This window comes from Bombus pyrosoma, linkage group LG4, assembly GCF_014825855.1.
Source record: "Bombus pyrosoma isolate SC7728 linkage group LG4, ASM1482585v1, whole genome shotgun sequence".
NCBI classification, from domain to species: Eukaryota; Metazoa; Arthropoda; class Insecta; order Hymenoptera; family Apidae; genus Bombus; species Bombus pyrosoma.
In genome coordinates, this window is record NC_057773.1 from 14,500,990 (window position 1) to 14,516,932 (window position 15,943).

At 28.8% G+C, this 15,943-nt stretch overlaps 3 protein-coding genes across 8 annotated transcripts in view; 1 reads left to right on the forward strand and 2 right to left on the reverse strand.

Annotated features, from left to right (window-relative positions):
* Positions 1–111: 111 nt before the first annotated feature.
* LOC122566506 (divergent protein kinase domain 2A) lies at positions 112–1,980 on the reverse strand. The gene is made up of 4 exons (XM_043723877.1): positions 1,313–1,980; positions 791–1,091; positions 551–681; positions 112–390 (listed from the first exon to the last, which is right to left on the reverse strand). Exons 1-4 carry the CDS (start codon positions 1,916–1,918, stop codon positions 190–192), a joined length of 1,239 nt encoding a protein of 412 aa, XP_043579812.1. The 5' UTR covers positions 1,919–1,980; the 3' UTR covers positions 112–189.
* Positions 1,981–2,094: 114 nt separating this feature from the next.
* On the forward strand, positions 2,095–7,251 carry LOC122566496 (transport and Golgi organization protein 6 homolog). 3 transcript variants are annotated; one of them, XM_043723827.1, is made up of 9 exons: positions 2,095–2,347; positions 2,438–2,561; positions 2,906–3,137; positions 3,206–3,739; positions 3,829–5,028; positions 5,103–5,307; positions 5,387–5,538; positions 6,076–6,360; positions 6,687–7,251. In XM_043723827.1, exons 1-8 carry the CDS (start codon positions 2,293–2,295, stop codon positions 6,358–6,360), a joined length of 2,787 nt encoding a protein of 928 aa, XP_043579762.1. In that variant the 5' UTR covers positions 2,095–2,292; the 3' UTR covers positions 6,687–7,251. The 3 variants fall into 3 exon arrangements, with proteins under 3 accessions (XP_043579762.1, XP_043579761.1, XP_043579763.1); XM_043723826.1 differs by lacking the exon at positions 6,687–7,251 and having other exon boundaries at positions 6,076–6,448; XM_043723828.1 differs by lacking the exons at positions 2,095–2,347; positions 6,687–7,251 and having other exon boundaries at positions 3,040–3,137; positions 6,076–6,448.
* Positions 7,252–7,302: 51 nt separating this feature from the next.
* Positions 7,303–15,943, reverse strand: part of LOC122566495 (rab3 GTPase-activating protein catalytic subunit) — a 36,321-nt gene continuing 27,680 nt past the window's right edge. Inside the window, exons 7-15 of one of the 4 annotated variants that reach the window (XM_043723823.1) lie at positions 15,578–15,635; positions 15,315–15,402; positions 14,654–14,795; positions 13,514–13,694; positions 11,985–12,084; positions 11,567–11,886; positions 10,810–11,013; positions 9,167–9,321; positions 7,303–8,802 (exon numbers count right to left, since the gene is read on the reverse strand). In XM_043723823.1, coding sequence (XP_043579758.1) covers positions 8,694–8,802; positions 9,167–9,321; positions 10,810–11,013; positions 11,567–11,886; positions 11,985–12,084; positions 13,514–13,694; positions 14,654–14,795; positions 15,315–15,402; positions 15,578–15,635 — 1,357 coding nt within the window. In that variant the 3' untranslated portion in view covers positions 7,303–8,693. Of the gene's footprint in view, positions 8,803–8,966; positions 9,322–10,809; positions 11,014–11,566; positions 11,887–11,984; positions 12,085–13,513; positions 13,695–14,653; positions 14,799–15,314; positions 15,403–15,577; positions 15,636–15,943 lie in introns of those variants that run through there. The other 3 variants (XM_043723822.1, XM_043723825.1, XM_043723824.1) reach the window with 3 other exon arrangements.

A 15,943-nucleotide genomic window follows, 5' to 3' on the forward strand; every position in this document is an offset into this window, starting at 1 on the left:
GAACTTATTTATTGTATTTTGTGTACAACTGTTTTATTTATTAGAATAAAGATATTTTTGCAAATAATAGCATGTTCTGAAAATCGATAGGATGACACTGACTTATCTCAGTTAATTGTAATATTAATTGCTGCATAATAATTTACTTTAACAATTGATTACAATTAATTGCATAATTTTATTTAATTTTTATATTTGGTTCTGCATTATAAAATCTAACAGTTTTTTAAGTTGCATTCCAGCATCTATTCTACTAAGTAGTGTTTGGGGATGTACACATTGTTGTATTAAATGTTGTACATCTGGATAATTTTTTAATATATCTGCAGGTATATCGTGTAGTAGACCACCAGGTAGTATACTGTTATTTATATTTATTGCTAATAATATCTATAAATGTAAAATATTTTATGTAAATAATCTTTCTATCGAAAATGATGTTGAGTTAAATTTAGATGAATTTACTTAGTTCATTTTCATTTTGTCATAATATATTTATACAAATAATAAGTTAGTATACATATTATGTTCTCAAATAATAAGAACCAACCTTGCATATTGCATAGTAATTGTGATCACTAACTTTATGACTACATATATCAATACCAGAAAATGCCAGACATTCTGAGCAGCTAAAATTCTCAGTATTTACTTGTAATTGACTCCATGTAGTTGATCTCTCTGAGAAGTATATAAAATTCTTATATAATTAACTGGGATATGAATGTTACTCTGTGCTTTATTCTTTTCCTAGTAAATGCTAAGATTTTTTCAATTATTATTAGATTACCTGTAGGAGCAATGTTTCTGTCAACAATAATGACATTTTCTAGATCTACAAATTTTACGTTATCAATTGAATCAACTGCTATATTATCAGCAGATATATCAGTTAAATAGAAGCCGAAATTATCATCTTTGTAAGTAAATTTATAAGCAGCATCTAGAAGACTCGAAGCTAATTTAGCCCTGCGTAACCATGGTTCATTATAATAAGCAGTTAACGGCATCCCAACATATTCCTCAATTAAAATGCGACCACAGGTACCAAAATATCTTGGTACTGGCCAATCCTTATCTGTAGATAATATCTATAAACAAAGATATTTTAGTTCATTTTATCAAAGCATTTTATAAGCATATAAAGCTGTATGTTTCAATTGTTTATGCTGATAAAACCTTATGTAGAAATCCCTGTATATGAAAAATAATATAATATAAAAATAATACATTTTCAGGTTACTTTAGTTAATGTAAGCAAATTTGGTGAATTTATATTTGAATAATTTGACATAAACAAGTATATATGTACCTGAAGAAGGAGAGGCTCAGGATTAAGAACTGTTAATACCCAAATATTAATATGAAGTATTTTTCTATCGATATTTTTCTCATTACGATATACATTACTTAAGAGATCATTTAAATGTTGAACAGTAGGACAAAGTTTTAAATGATTGAAGTTATTTTTCGTAGAATTCACATGAACTTCTTTTTTGATAAGTTCATGGAAATCGACTTCAACTTTATTATCTATCTCTTTTGCATTTTTTATACAAATGTGAGAAATTCTTTTGTTTTTGCAAAGCATTCGATCAAATTCATCTAATTCCGAATTTTGTGCTAACTTCTTCAGAACAACTCTGCTATTATTAAAGGATCCAAAAAATACATTTTTTACTCCAAAAAAATATGCAAACACGGAATAAAAATCATGAAATGCGATATCTATTTCATGAATATAATTGCATGCAGAAATACCAAAACATGCTGGACATTTATGTAATTCTGTCAAACGATTTATGTCCGGTCGAAATGTAATAATTGTGGACCACTTTAATGCTATTAAAATTGTTAGAAGAGATAACAGCTCCCACTTTTTAAATTTTAATATATTATATATATATGATAAAATCATGTTACGCTGTCATCGGAACTTGTTTTTAGTATGATAGTGTGAAGTTGGCTTCAATTATTATATTTAGAAACCAAAGGGGCTATAGGAATATATTCCTATGTTCAAGATAGCAAAATCCTTTTTCTTGTAAGATAGATAAAGATGGATCTATCTCTGTCTGAGACATTGTCACGTATGCGCAGAACGAGAACCTTCTTGTCTTCCATGTTGATTTTTCTCAATTCAATTTTCGAACGGTTTCTTTTATACTTTCGGTATATGTGCGTCGAGACCAGTTCATCTGACCGTGATCGCAATTCCTACTCTTTGATATGTACCCATTATATTTATATTTTGAGGTAATAGTATAGTTTTTTGATTAAATAAACAAAAACATGGACTATCATGAAATACTGCTTCATTTAACAACATTTAATAAAACTGAGGATGGTATGATGACATTTTGTATATATTAAAATGAGTAAATTTTATAATCATTAAAAATTGTTAATGGGAGTTTTATTATTTTATAAATTGTAGGAAAGGCTGACTTTGATGAAAAATTGCACAGGGTTTTGCAAAAAATACAGCTAGTTTTAGTGAAAAATGATGAAAACCTTGTAATTAACAGTATTGAAGATGAAAATGAACCTGATGATATTAGGTAATGTCAGCATTCTTTATAACTCTTAAATTTAATATGTTGGCAGCTACATCTGAATTTCAATTTTTCGATTGCACGTGCCATGATATAAATTGACGGTATAAAAGACAATTTTGTTATTCTTTTCTTCAATCAAATAGAAAAGAAAAATGCTCAAAATCATTTTACATTAATGATAAACAAGTTTCTCTGGCATCTCAAACATTTAAAAATATTTTGTTGATTAATAAAGTGCAATGCATTATAAAATGGCATGTGACATGTGATGGCTAACATGTTAAAATTATATAAAGTTGTATAAAATTAAATGCAAAGATGTCTCAAAATTTCTAATATATTTTTAGGTATCGGTACATATATATCATGATATATGTTTTGAAAAAGATAAAGATGAATAATTCCACAAACGATAGCTCTTTACTTAGTGTTAAGCAATTCCGTACTTTAAAAGTTTGTATAGAAATGATAACTGCCATAGGAATTATATCTTGTCTTTTACCTGGCGTCGGAATTGACATGGCTAAATTATGTCCCAGAGTTATGATGGTCTGGAACGAAGATATATCAGATTTTCAAGTATGAATTATAGTTATTGCATTAAAAAACACTAATTGGGAAAATTAAAAATATTTCCTTTATTTCAGAAATATAAGAGATTAAAATTTGCAGTTAATTCTATCATAGAATTATACGATGATATTATGTTTCGTCCTGCAATACTTGCTCAAATAGGATCCTTATTCGCTGCACTTTTACAATTATCCTATGCCCCATTGATAAAACCACTGGAAAACACTATACCGACTCAAGAAGGAAATGAAAGCAAGGTTAAATTTATAATGACTAAAGATATATATGATAAATTAAAAAAAGATCAAGAACACTCTATATGTTTGCTTCATAAGTTATTAAATAACTGTCCCTCGTCTATATGCATGAGAGAATTGATGGTAATTCTTGGCATTAAAGGAGTACCAAGATGGCTCCAACGTGAAACCCGCAAATATTTAGTACAGCAACTAATGCAACCTAATGGAATTATTTCAATCGTAACTATTGTTTGTGAAAATCCATTGGATTATGGACAACATTGGAATAAATTGGATACTATTTCCCGATTAATAGCTACATCACATGGAACTAATTCTGATGAATATTATAAATCCATATGCCCACAAGTACATTTTACAAATTATTTTTGTATTAGCGATTCATATTTATTTCCTTGAATATTTGATAATTTTAGGATAAACTATATTTGTTTCAGTTACTGAATCTTTTGAGTTCAAACCGGATTATGCATTCGGCAACAATAGCAAGCTACTGCATTACTATATTGCATGAATACAATCCGATTGTTTGCTATAAAAATATTGTAAAAGTGATATGTGATCCATTACTAGTAAATTCAGAAAATGAAGAGAAGGTGAAAAGCGAGGAAGAAGTGGAAAAATGTATTGAAAATTTAACAAGATGCTTTGTCACCATGGAAAGTAAATTTAAACAATTGCCTTCTGAACTTTTAATGAACGTAGCTGTTCCTTTATTCTCATTATATAACACTGTTAGACAAAGTGCTTATGTACTAAAAACTAAACTTAAACAACTTGTACTACTGCTTTTATATGAACAACCACTAAGAACTGATCTTTTTGCCGCATTTCTTGGGCACAATGTAACTAGTAGTTTTGGGAATTATTTGAAATCAAAGTTTGGACCAGCAGGTGGAATTGAAATTCTTGGATTAGATAGGACTTGCAAATACGAAGAATTTGCAGACACTTTATTTGATTTGACGTTTACTACAAAAAATCTATCAACTAAACTGTTTACCTATTTATTAAAATTTCTATCAAATTCCATAAAAGTGGAACAAGTGGAAGCTCAAAATACGTTAGAAACTGAGGAAGATACAATGGAAAAGATGGAAGAAAAATTAGCAGCTGTGAAACTTCTATCAAGTTTAGCTAATATATCTGTTGTGCAAGAATCACAAGTTGAAGATCCAAAACTAATGTTCTATTTCATAAAATTATTAGTTAATCAGCATCTAAAAAAAACACAGGATTTGACAGCAGATGAAGACTGTGAAATCTTATATGTAGGCTTAATGTTAGTGAAAATGATTGTAAACGAAAAAAAGAGATCTTTAGATTGGACAGTATTCAATGATTTTGTAAGATTCTTGAAAGAATGTTGTGCTTTTTCAAATATTCCATCTCAATTGTTAATGTTAATGCGAGAATTGATAGAACTAGTTGAAACTAAAGGTAAACCAGAAAAAAAACATTATGAGGACCTGTCAGCCGGTTGTAAAGTATCAAACAGATTCGAAAGCATAATTCAAGATCTTGCGGATCCGTTACTACCTGTACGTGCTCATGCACTTGTAGTTCTTACTAAACTAATTGAAAATATGGATCCATGTGCTATTTCTAAAAAATCAGTTCTTCTACAATTATTTATGGTTGGTAGAAAGAATCTTTTTCTGATTTCACTCTCTTCTAATGTATTTTGTGTATTGTATATCATTTTTTATAGGAAAGTGTGAAACATGAAGATTCGTTTATATATTTGGCAGCAATTAACGGATTATGTGCTTTAGCCACTTCATATCCAGAAATAGTTGTTAAAACATTAGTACAGGAATATATTGATATACCACAGCGCATTTCTGGCGGAGACATAAATGTAGAAACTAGAGTTAAGTTGGGAGAAATACTTGTAAAAATGACCAGAAATTTAGGTACGTCTTGTACAGATTTCTTTCCCCTTGTACCTTATATATTGTATATAAAATTTTTCAGAATTGTATATTTTTATAGGTGAAATGGTATCGTCTTATAAGAATATTTTAATAAACGGATTCTTATGTGCTATACGAGATGCAGATTCTTTAATGCGAGCATCTAGTCTTTCTTGCTTAGCTGAACTCTGTAAAGTACTAGGTTTTCGTTTGGGGGATAACGTTATTGAGGTATGTTCAATTAATTTACATAAATATGAATATTATATAAAGCCATAAAACGTAGTTCTAGCAAGTGGAGAACGATTTTTCATGAAATTGACAATTATGTATTTATATAAGATTCCGTTTTTTTTTTCGTTTTAAAAACTTACTGTACATATACTCTTGACTTGTAGATATTGACTTCATGGAACTTGGTATATTCTTGTCTTTCTGTCATATTTGCTATTTTATTAATGTAGCTCAAAAAGAGTAGTCAAAATGTTGACTTTCTAAAACAACTTTTATCTTATAAATTACTAGAAATATTTTTTTTTAAACGAAAATTTTATTAAAAGATTCTTAGTTTTTATTTCAGATTTATTTTTTCACAAAAAATTACCGTTTGATATTACTATATTTTATATCATATATATATTTTATATCATAATGAATTCTTGCTAAAAGTATATATTATTATATACAATTGAATAAATATTTAAGTACATTATGCTTTGAATGTATATATAAACTCGATTATAAATGAGTTTTGATATAAATCTTTAGGTGATCTATTGCATTACCAGTATTGTAAAAACAGACAAAGTCCCTGAATGTCGACGAGCTGCAGTTATGGTTAGCACTTTATTATTCCGTGGTCTTGCAAGGGATACATTAACAAGCCTGGGTAAAGATTTGGTTGACTTATATCGTGGCCTTAAACACTTACGAGACAACGATGAGGATCTAATACTACGTTTACATGCTCAACTAGCACTGGAAGAATTAGATTTAATTGTGCAAGACTTCATCCTCGCTTCTCCAAAACTTGAAAAAAAAATTATTCTTTAGGTTTGTAATAATGAGTATGAAAAATATTATTTTTATTTATTATTATAAAATATTATCATTATAAAATATTAGTTATGAAAAAATATAATTTAAGAATATTTATTATTTGGTTCCTACAAAGAATATTTACATTCATTATTTCTTTTTTAATGTATAAATTTGAGTTATTTGTTATAGTTTTAAATAAAAGCAAATATAATTGATTTCGTTTACCATAAGTCTCTGACCAAAGTATTCAAATTTTACATATTTTTATACACGTCTGGAAAGTTTGTCAACGTTATTAATTTATTCATTGATCATAGTCTCCTTTTCTTTCTCTACAGAAACAAGCATGTTTAAGGCTGTTGCTTTGAACGCAACATTTCTCTTCAACAGTTCTTTTCGCATTGATACATTTTGTCAATACCTAATGTACTGATAACAAATATTATTATTAATACAATTATATATATGTCGGAGATGAAAGGACACCGGAGCCTTTCTTTTGGAATTTTGGGAAAATCCTCTAATACTTTAGTCTAGATTCTATCATAGCCCTAATTAAGCAATTGTTGTCATTCAATCTGATGTAATTGTTCGAGATTTGTGATAGTGAGATTGGGCTCGAGATGACACAATTGGTCGCCGAACGTAGCCACAGTCACGGGATGGACATTTTGTCTGACGCAGGTGTGGAGTGGTTGTGTGGTTCTCTCTAGAAATGTGGTTGTGGCGGCATACGGCCTCGAGAATGGGCCTAGCCACTTGTGATTTTGCCTCGGAGGTGTCAATATAATGGGACACACGTTGTATTAATAATCAAACTCCAAGCAGAAACTACCTAGCAACGGCGATTGGAACTTTCTCGATGCTTCTAACGAGTATATAACAAACGAACGCAATCGTAAAGAGAGAAAAATTTTCATCAATCTGTTAATCGTGCGATCGCCTTGGAAAGTTACACATCGAGCAGTATATACCGAGTGTCCCAGCAAACGTATTTTGTGCTTCAAAGTATTCTACGTTCAGTAAAGAGTTATCCCGTTGACCGTGGATTCGTTATTGAACCCAAGAACATTGTCAATAGCATCTCGCGCGTCTAAACACCACGGTTGTTCGTTAAACTTTGTAAAAGTCATTTTTGTACCTATAAATATAATCTCTGTTGTACAAAACGATGGCTAATTCAAATGAAGAATTGTTACGCGCCCTAAATTCTAAATAATTATATATATATATATATTGTATTAATACAATATCATTATTATATCAACAACATATCTCGGTACATATATTATGTAAAAAGGAGTATATTAGAATTTAGTTATTAGTATCGAAAAAATAGTTTTGTGAAAAAATGAGTTTATAAAGACTTCATTTAATGAGCATAAGAGTAATAGAAGAAGGAGAAATTAGATAGATGAATGAACAATTACCGAATATACAATTAAGAAAAAGTACGAGTGAATATCACTTATGTAGATAATTATTTTAAGCTGGCTAAAAATGAGTGAGAACAGTACAATTTGTTACCAATGAGTATTTTGTACGAACAATAAACAATAGATCTAATTATCACTTGATATAACTAGACTGCGAATGTTTATGGAAGTTCATATTTCTGTAAATATAATTAAAGAAATAGAACATAAACAGAAATTTGTTTCATCTACTAAATGTCATGATAAGTACTATATATTCTTAGTATATTTTGTATATTTTTGTATATTATATGTATTTTGTGCATTTTTGAAGTTTTAAATTCCGCATAAATGCTCAAACATCCACAGTTTAGATATGACAAAATATTCGTGTTAAGAATCTCACAGTTGTCAAGGTGATATGAAAAAATGTTGATGACGTGTTGTTATATATGTATATGTCTGAGTCTGATAAAAATATGCTTCATTGGAAAATAAGGGTATATGCAAATACATACTTTTTGTAACCATTATATATATAAAGTGAATACGTTGATGCTGGTTTGATGCTGTTGCACATGTACTACACTATTAAGAGAATACACTACCCTATACTTATAAAATATATACTTTTATCTTCCTTAAAGTTTTAGATGAATAGAATGCTGTATCAAAGGAATTTATGAAAATTCAAATTTCTGATAAAATTAGGAATTTGAAGGAATATTTTGCATAATTTATTTATTTTACAATGTAGTATTTTTATGATACTTCAATTACTGACTTTTTAAATGTTTACAGTTGATTTTTTTTGGTAAAAGGTTTCTTTTTCTTTAAACTACTGCCATTTCTACGAGCACTACAACTTTCAAAAAGTCCTCTGCCACATTTCAGATAATAGATTCTAGTTTATAAATCAGAGAGAACTTTTCATCTTGAATGTTTCAGTACTCTGCAGAAATGGAAGCCAGTTATCCATGTTTTAGCAGAAAAGGTTTCGAATGTAGTGAATAATTCTGCCATTTTGTAATATTTTTCCCTTTAAAAAAAATTGTGAAGTAAAGTTAAAGTCACATTAATATCATTTGAAAAAGATCTAAATTTTTCATTTTGTAATAACTTATCAAAAAAATTCTCCAATTCTTCTTTATGGCAGTTTTTATATACAAATTTGTCGATAGAGAAATCGGAATAGCAGTGAACTAATGCATAGAAAATTTATTTTAACAACTTATTTCACACAATTGGAAAAAATGGAAAGACAGAAACAACTGAATTTCTAAAGTATTCATTAATCAATACATTCTTAATTAGACAAGTCTTAGAATTTGGACTATAAAAATATCGTATCTTTCGAGAAGAATCCAGCTAAACGAATATCATCTCGTTTAAGACATACATACAGCCTTTGTGGTTGTGGAGTTGAGGTTGGCGAGGGCCTTGGTGTTACAATTCGTAAAATAAATTCTTTACAGCAAGGTTCTGGGAATGTTTTAAACTTATCTCCAGCAACATCTACGTCTGGATTACTATTGAGGGAGGTCATTATAAGAGCAGCCTAGAACATACAAAGTTATTAATAGCATATTACTTTTATTAAATAAATATTTGTATTAAAGAGTATTGCAATCTAGATGATTAAAAAATTCGGCTCTTGGATATTTGCATTCTCTTTGTACTTAGCTTTTGTCATGCGAAAATGTATTCTTAAAGTATTAATACAAAATTCGTAAAATTGTAGAATCACGTTATAATTAAAAGAAGAAATTCAAACGCGTTGTATTCAGAATGAAATTTTCCAAATTGGTGAAAGTTTTCTTGAAAATGATCGAATAAATTGATTTGCATTTTTGATTATATATAAAACAGTCGTTTGGCTAGTGAATGAATTAGAAGTTGATATTTGCAATATGTTTTTAACAACTTGAGGGATTTAAAAATGAATTTATACACTTTTAAATATCGCCACTTTAATATTTATATCAGCTTTAATGTACTATTTATTATCTATACCAGAATTAGGTAATATATTCTGTGATCAGAAGGCAATAAGACTTTTGACATAAGCATAAATTAGTATGAAAAGAATGCATTAGGATTTGTCATACTTTCATTTTCCTTTGTATCTTAAATAATATTGCAGAGAATACTTTCGTTTATATAATGAAACTTTTATTCTCGCCGACTAATGGCTACTGATGATTTATTTAGCATGAACAAGCTACTTTGGATAACAAAGAGCTCAGTCTATATATATATATATAGATGCTTAGTCAAAAATTTGAAAATATAATGAAACTAACGTTAAGTAATTATCTATCTACACATTGTATTTTATTTGTATTGAATTTCTTAATATCTCACAATTAGTTATTTTTATTGGTACAAAGTTGATTGGTTTAATCAGAATAATGTACATTAAGATTTATGATTTTTCTCCTTTAAGATCAATTTTTTCGAAAAATCGAAGTTTTCTATATTATTGACATTTTCTATAAGAGAAAGTATTGAGATAATTGTTTCTGAAAGATAACGATATTTTAGCTTTAATTTTGTAAAACTTATTTTATGGAATATACGGGAAACATAAACGCAAGAACGCTATTTTGCATCTTTCTTTGTTTACATATGATGAGTGTTCTCTTATCTCAAGTGTTCCCATATCTCTCAAACCAAAATAGTAGTAGAAGCGTCTTAATACTTTTTATATAGAATGACAAGAACATCGATTGTAGGAAATGTAGTTTCATTCAAAACAATATCTTTTTTCTTGAAAACTCTGAGATCTTAAGGGTAAATATCATGAACCAGAATGTTGTTCATTTTGAATAAATGAACTTCATCTTGACATAATCTTTTGTATCAGTAAAAACAACTAAAGTATTAAGAAATTCAATGTAAACAAAACATCTTGTATAATTAAAATGTGAAAAATAAAAATTAAGTTCTTTATTTATTTAGTAATATCTTCACATGTTAGAAGGTGTTGATTCAAAAAGTGTTGTCTAGATTAGAATACCCTCTGAAATCAAGTATTAATTAGTACTTTTTGAGCATCTCTAAACATTGTTGTTATTCGAGAACCGATATTTCCATTGGATCCACCTGGCACATCCACTTCCTTTCCTCGCATTAACTGGATGAGAAACGAAGTAAATTCTTTAGAATCATTGTTTCCACCTAGTTTATGTTGTAAAGAATTTACTTGCGCAACAAGAGCTTCCACACCTTCTACGTCCCGAATAATTTCCTGAAATGAGTTTACTTAATTTCTGATTTTCCTTTGTTTATTTATACAGAGTGAGATACCTGATATTATCTTGAAATACCTTAATATAATTATGTTTAGTAAAAAATATTGCCAATGAACATTAAATGATTTCAAAGAGTCACATTTTAGTATTATTAATTTTTTAATAGAATTATATATCTTTTACTATTATTTATATATTCTATATTATTATTTATATATAATACAATAACATTACATAATATTATAATATTATTCAATTTAATTTGTCATTCTTTACTCTAAAACCATATATTTCTTTTATATGAAAAAATTATTAATTTGGGAGAAATTTTAATTTCAATATTATATGTTAATCATATGTGTAAATGGTAACTTTCAAAAGTTTTGTTGAGCGTCTCAGCTCATGATGATAAAAAAGCTAACACCATAATGTCTCATTTGAAACCATTGAACTTTGCTCTACAACATTTTTCATTGGAGATAATAATATAAGATGTATCATACTGCATAATGTAAAATGTAAATTGATAACTATATAGCTTAAAGATACCTCATATACATGTAATTTTTGATGAATAGGTTTCGTAGCATATTGTAACTTATTAAGTATACTGATTGTAACATCAGGTAGATTTGGTAAAGCATCTTGCTTTTGTTCGCTCAAAGTGTAAAGCGCTGCATGAGTTAACGCGGGTAAGAGAAGTTGAGCAATTTGGCCTATGCGCTTTGTACTTAGGAAATGCAGAGCTTTTTCAGCTTCCCTTGTGTCATCAAATAGACGTTTTTGTCGATGTGCAGGTACAGGCAGGGCTGAACTCCAAGTTGTAGACCATGGATTATTGGGAATCAGCATTCTTGCCGATAAGTGACCTATATTAGATAATAGATTGTATAATTATAGGTTTTTCTTTAAAGTTTCTTCATTTTATAATTTTAATTTAAAGAGTATAAGGAAATTCATAAGAAACCTTTAGGTTGACCCCATTCATCCGTTACATCCTCCTCAATCCAGTCTCTTGGGGAATACCAACGAATGAAGTCTTCCAAAACTGCTCCAGGATTCGCTGCCTATGTTTAAAAAGTTCTTTGATTAATATTTTATATAAGAAATTTTTTCTAAAAAAAATATTACCAACTTTGAGAGTCACTAAAACGTATGAAATAATTTCAATTTTATTTTCATTTTATTTACACATGTACATACGCAACAACAGATAAAATTACTCATTTACTTGTTAAACAGCATATTAAATATTGTAACCTTTTTGAAGACTGGTAGTGTGTCACATACCATATCGCAATGAAAGTAGACTTATGTTGGAAGACGAAACCGCAGAACAATGTTTCCTGTGATTAAAATACGAGTTGCAGCTTCCATTGAGAAATGTAACCGTCGGACAATTTGTTCATGCGGAACAAATTATTGAAGCAGCGCTCGCTCAGGCTGCTGCTTCGAATGCAGTACATGTAGAAGGAATTAACAGTGAATGTTCAAAAGACTCGGTTATGATTATATGAAGACGTGTTGCCACCCATCAAATATTCGGGAAAACTTTGCATTCCGTTTTCTCATTGCCCATTGAGAAAGGCACTGCTATAATGTATCAGCGAATGACAGGACAAAGACTTGAACAAGAGAGCCGAAAGTGGTGTCATGGTTGATCATTGATGAACATTGATATCAATGATCTTTTACGATAATTAGCGAACAATTCATTTAAGACTGCAAAATTTCAAGACCAATAAAAGAGTATTTGGTGGCATAAATGCATTTCTCTTTAATGACATCGCGCAACTACCACCAGCGAAATGATATTGATGTTTTGTACAGCCACAGTGATGTGTTGTAGAGATTAATTTATGGCACCAATTTTCTTTCTGCAAATTCATTATTAATGTGGGGCAAATGGATGATATAGGGTTTATCGATGTATTAAGTAATTTACAGTTTGACGAAGAAGTAACTTGAAGGTCAACACAGGTCAAGTCAGCTTTGAGCGACAAGCTTATGTACAGAAACGATGTACGCTTCCAGAGGCAACTTTGTAAAGAAACTATTCAATTTCATCACGAAATTTGCGAAATGTACAAACGTAAAAGTGCACAGAATGCATGTAATATAAAAAATATATAAAATACCCAAAGTAGAATATTTATTATATTTTTTAATAGATAAAACGAATTTCTGTTAGATTTCTATTTCTTTAATTAAATCATCTAATTAAATATAACGATTTAATTAGATTATAGAAGTATAAAATTACAGAAATATCCGCAGTTCAATTATTATAAATTAAACTTTTCAGATATCTTCACAGGCAAAAAGTGTTGGCAAAAAGTGCTCGCGTGCGACAGCTATTTATGTAAATCTTCGAAGTAAATAAAAAGTACCTATATATATGATCTTCTTTCGATTCCTATGGTGAGTAAAATATGGTGCCAAAGTTTGGTCATCTATTTGTGAAACACCCTGCATAATTTATTTTTGTATTTTCACCTTGAAAGACTCCATATCGGACAATAATGAGGCACTCATTAATCTGGCCCGCATTTCCGAAGCATGTTTGCTAGTTCCAAGCTGCATCATCACTTGGGCATCTTCCTCAAGTTGATCTTCTGTTTTTGGTACAGGATCCTGTGTTATCGGCAGATAAAGAGGATCCCCAGTTTGGATTAATCTGAATAAAATGATTATTTGATTAAGTATTTTTATTTCTCAACCTCATATCATTTGTGACTATAACAATTCAAAGTGAAATGACTTGGTTTTGAAATTTTTAATTTAATTAAATTTTACTATTAATTCGTATCACGAAGAATGTAAAACAGAAAATAAAAGTAAATATTCTAAAGCGTGGTCTAATATACTAAACATACTACAGTAAATTATAACGATATTATTATATCTATTATTTCAAATAATGGTATATCTATCCCTAAGAAAGCCACGTTTCACGAAACATAACACGTGCACATAACACATAAATGAATTCGTTTGTTTAACGCGTAAATTACGAAAATTATTCCGCGGAAAGTTATTATTACCGAGGCATTTCATCGTAAGAGATATTTTCATTATAAACGATTTTTCAACGACGTCACTAATATTGATTATATTTCAATTAAAATATATTGTTTGATACATTAATCGACTTGAATCATTATTATCCAGAAATACGTCATTACATAGGAAAGGAAAGTAGGATGGTGTAAGTAAGTTAGCAAACCTGCGTCGGCACAAAGTAACTTTGGATGAACCGATCTTTTCTAGAATTTTTAATACTTGAAACAAGCGAAAATAAATTATTAACACTATATCTTCCCTGACGATTATATGCGAATTTTCTGAAAATGAATCGTTATTCGTAATTAAATAGAAATATAATAAGAGAATTATGTGAGTAAATAAATTAAATAAAAAGTTATAAACATGACATTAAATTTCATTTCTTTTCATTGTCTATGTTAAAATGAAAATAGGTGTTTAATTTTTTTTCACGCTCTAAGCATCAAAATTAATCGGTCGACGTACGTACAATAGGTAATATTTCACAAAACGTGGCTTTGCTAGAAATATGTTTAAATTGAAAAACTGTTAAATGTATAAAAAGAAAAAAGCAACAACTAAGTTTTATACTTGAGCGAAGGATGTTTGGCTAATCGTCCTGCTGGTTTGTTCCACAGCAGATGTGTCGCTTTCTGCTGTGTTCTTGATGACGAATCGTCCTCGTTTGCTGGTTCCTCAGAGGTGCATTCGAAAAATTCCTCTTCTTCTGATTCTGCTACAATCGGAAGGAAAACATTGTTTAAATTATGCGACCTTATTGTAAAATAGATTTAAGAAACAAATTAAATGCATAATATTTCTTTTTCGTTTCGTTTAAAAAGCAAATAATGAATTTAATTGCTTAAATTTGTATTTCTCTTATTGTATTGTTTTTTCCATTTATTATCTAATTTATTATATTAATAATATTATTCTAATAATTTACGTCCAAAATACGGAATATCTTTCAATAGATAAATTTATAATTGTATTACATTATAAATTTTCACAACTCGAAGAAGTATCTAATCTACGTATACGTTCCTGTAAAATTCATTATACATGTATAGATAAAAATAAAAATGAAACTTTAATATAGTACAATTTTACGTAGATACTAAACATAAATTCTACAAATTTGTGCGTATAATTCGATTTTACCGCAAAGATAAAAATTAATAAATTTTCTATCTCGCTTTATAATTTACAACATATACATGTGTACATATAAAGCAGATCTTTGAAGAATTACCTGTTTCAAACTCGTCAGTATCTGCACTTTGAGATTTATGCGCCATCTCTTCCCTCGCTTTCTTTTTTTCGATACAACAATTCATCATCTAAAGGAATAATGTTTATTGGTAATTTGAATACTTTATTTACTAAATTTAATACAAAATCCTTTCGTTACATGTTTTTCTTAAATTAATATTATAATAAAATAAATAATAAATTAGTTTGAAACTATCAAGTTTAAGAAAAAAGAATTAACGAAGAATAATGCAAGAATATTACCTGAAGTTTTTGATGCAATATACATGTTCTTACGGAATCCGGGAATCCTGGGCTCACTCTGAAATAAAGCAGGTTTATTTATGCAGTTTTTATCATAATTTGGAGAATAATAACGATGCACAAGTTTTGATACAAGATATCAACACTTTGTAATTACATTGATTGCGAAGAACTTCTTGTTTTATACTAACTGCAAATCATTTATATTATATAATTATTATGTTCAGTTGTTTTAATGTACAACAATAATTTCATTTTGAGAATATTATTTTTCTACTTTTATATTAAAAGTCTAAGTTCATATCGTGTATTTATTTTTTAATACAACCTGAATTTTGTTTATTTCTACATCAAGTTATTGGAAAA

Excerpts from the sequence above, each read along its gene's own strand:
- LOC122566496 (XM_043723827.1), top strand. The coding sequence starts at position 2,293 with ATGGACTATCATGAAATACTGCTTCATTTAACAACATTTAATAAAACT. Across the intron at positions 5,308-5,386 it reads AAAAATGACCAGAAATTTAG|GTGAAATGGTATCGTCTTAT; the intron begins GTACGTCTTGTA and ends ATATTTTTATAG. Across the intron at positions 5,539-6,075 it reads TGGGGGATAACGTTATTGAG|GTGATCTATTGCATTACCAG; the intron begins GTATGTTCAATT and ends ATAAATCTTTAG.
- LOC122566506 (XM_043723877.1), bottom strand. The coding sequence starts at position 1,918 with ATGATTTTATCATATATATATAATATATTAAAATTTAAAAAGTGGGAG. Across the intron at positions 1,092-1,312 it reads CTGAGCCTCTCCTTCTTCAG|ATATTATCTACAGATAAGGA; the intron begins GTACATATATAC and ends CTTTGTTTATAG. Across the intron at positions 391-550 it reads ATTACTATGCAATATGCAAG|ATATTATTAGCAATAAATAT; the intron begins GTTGGTTCTTAT and ends TTACATTTATAG.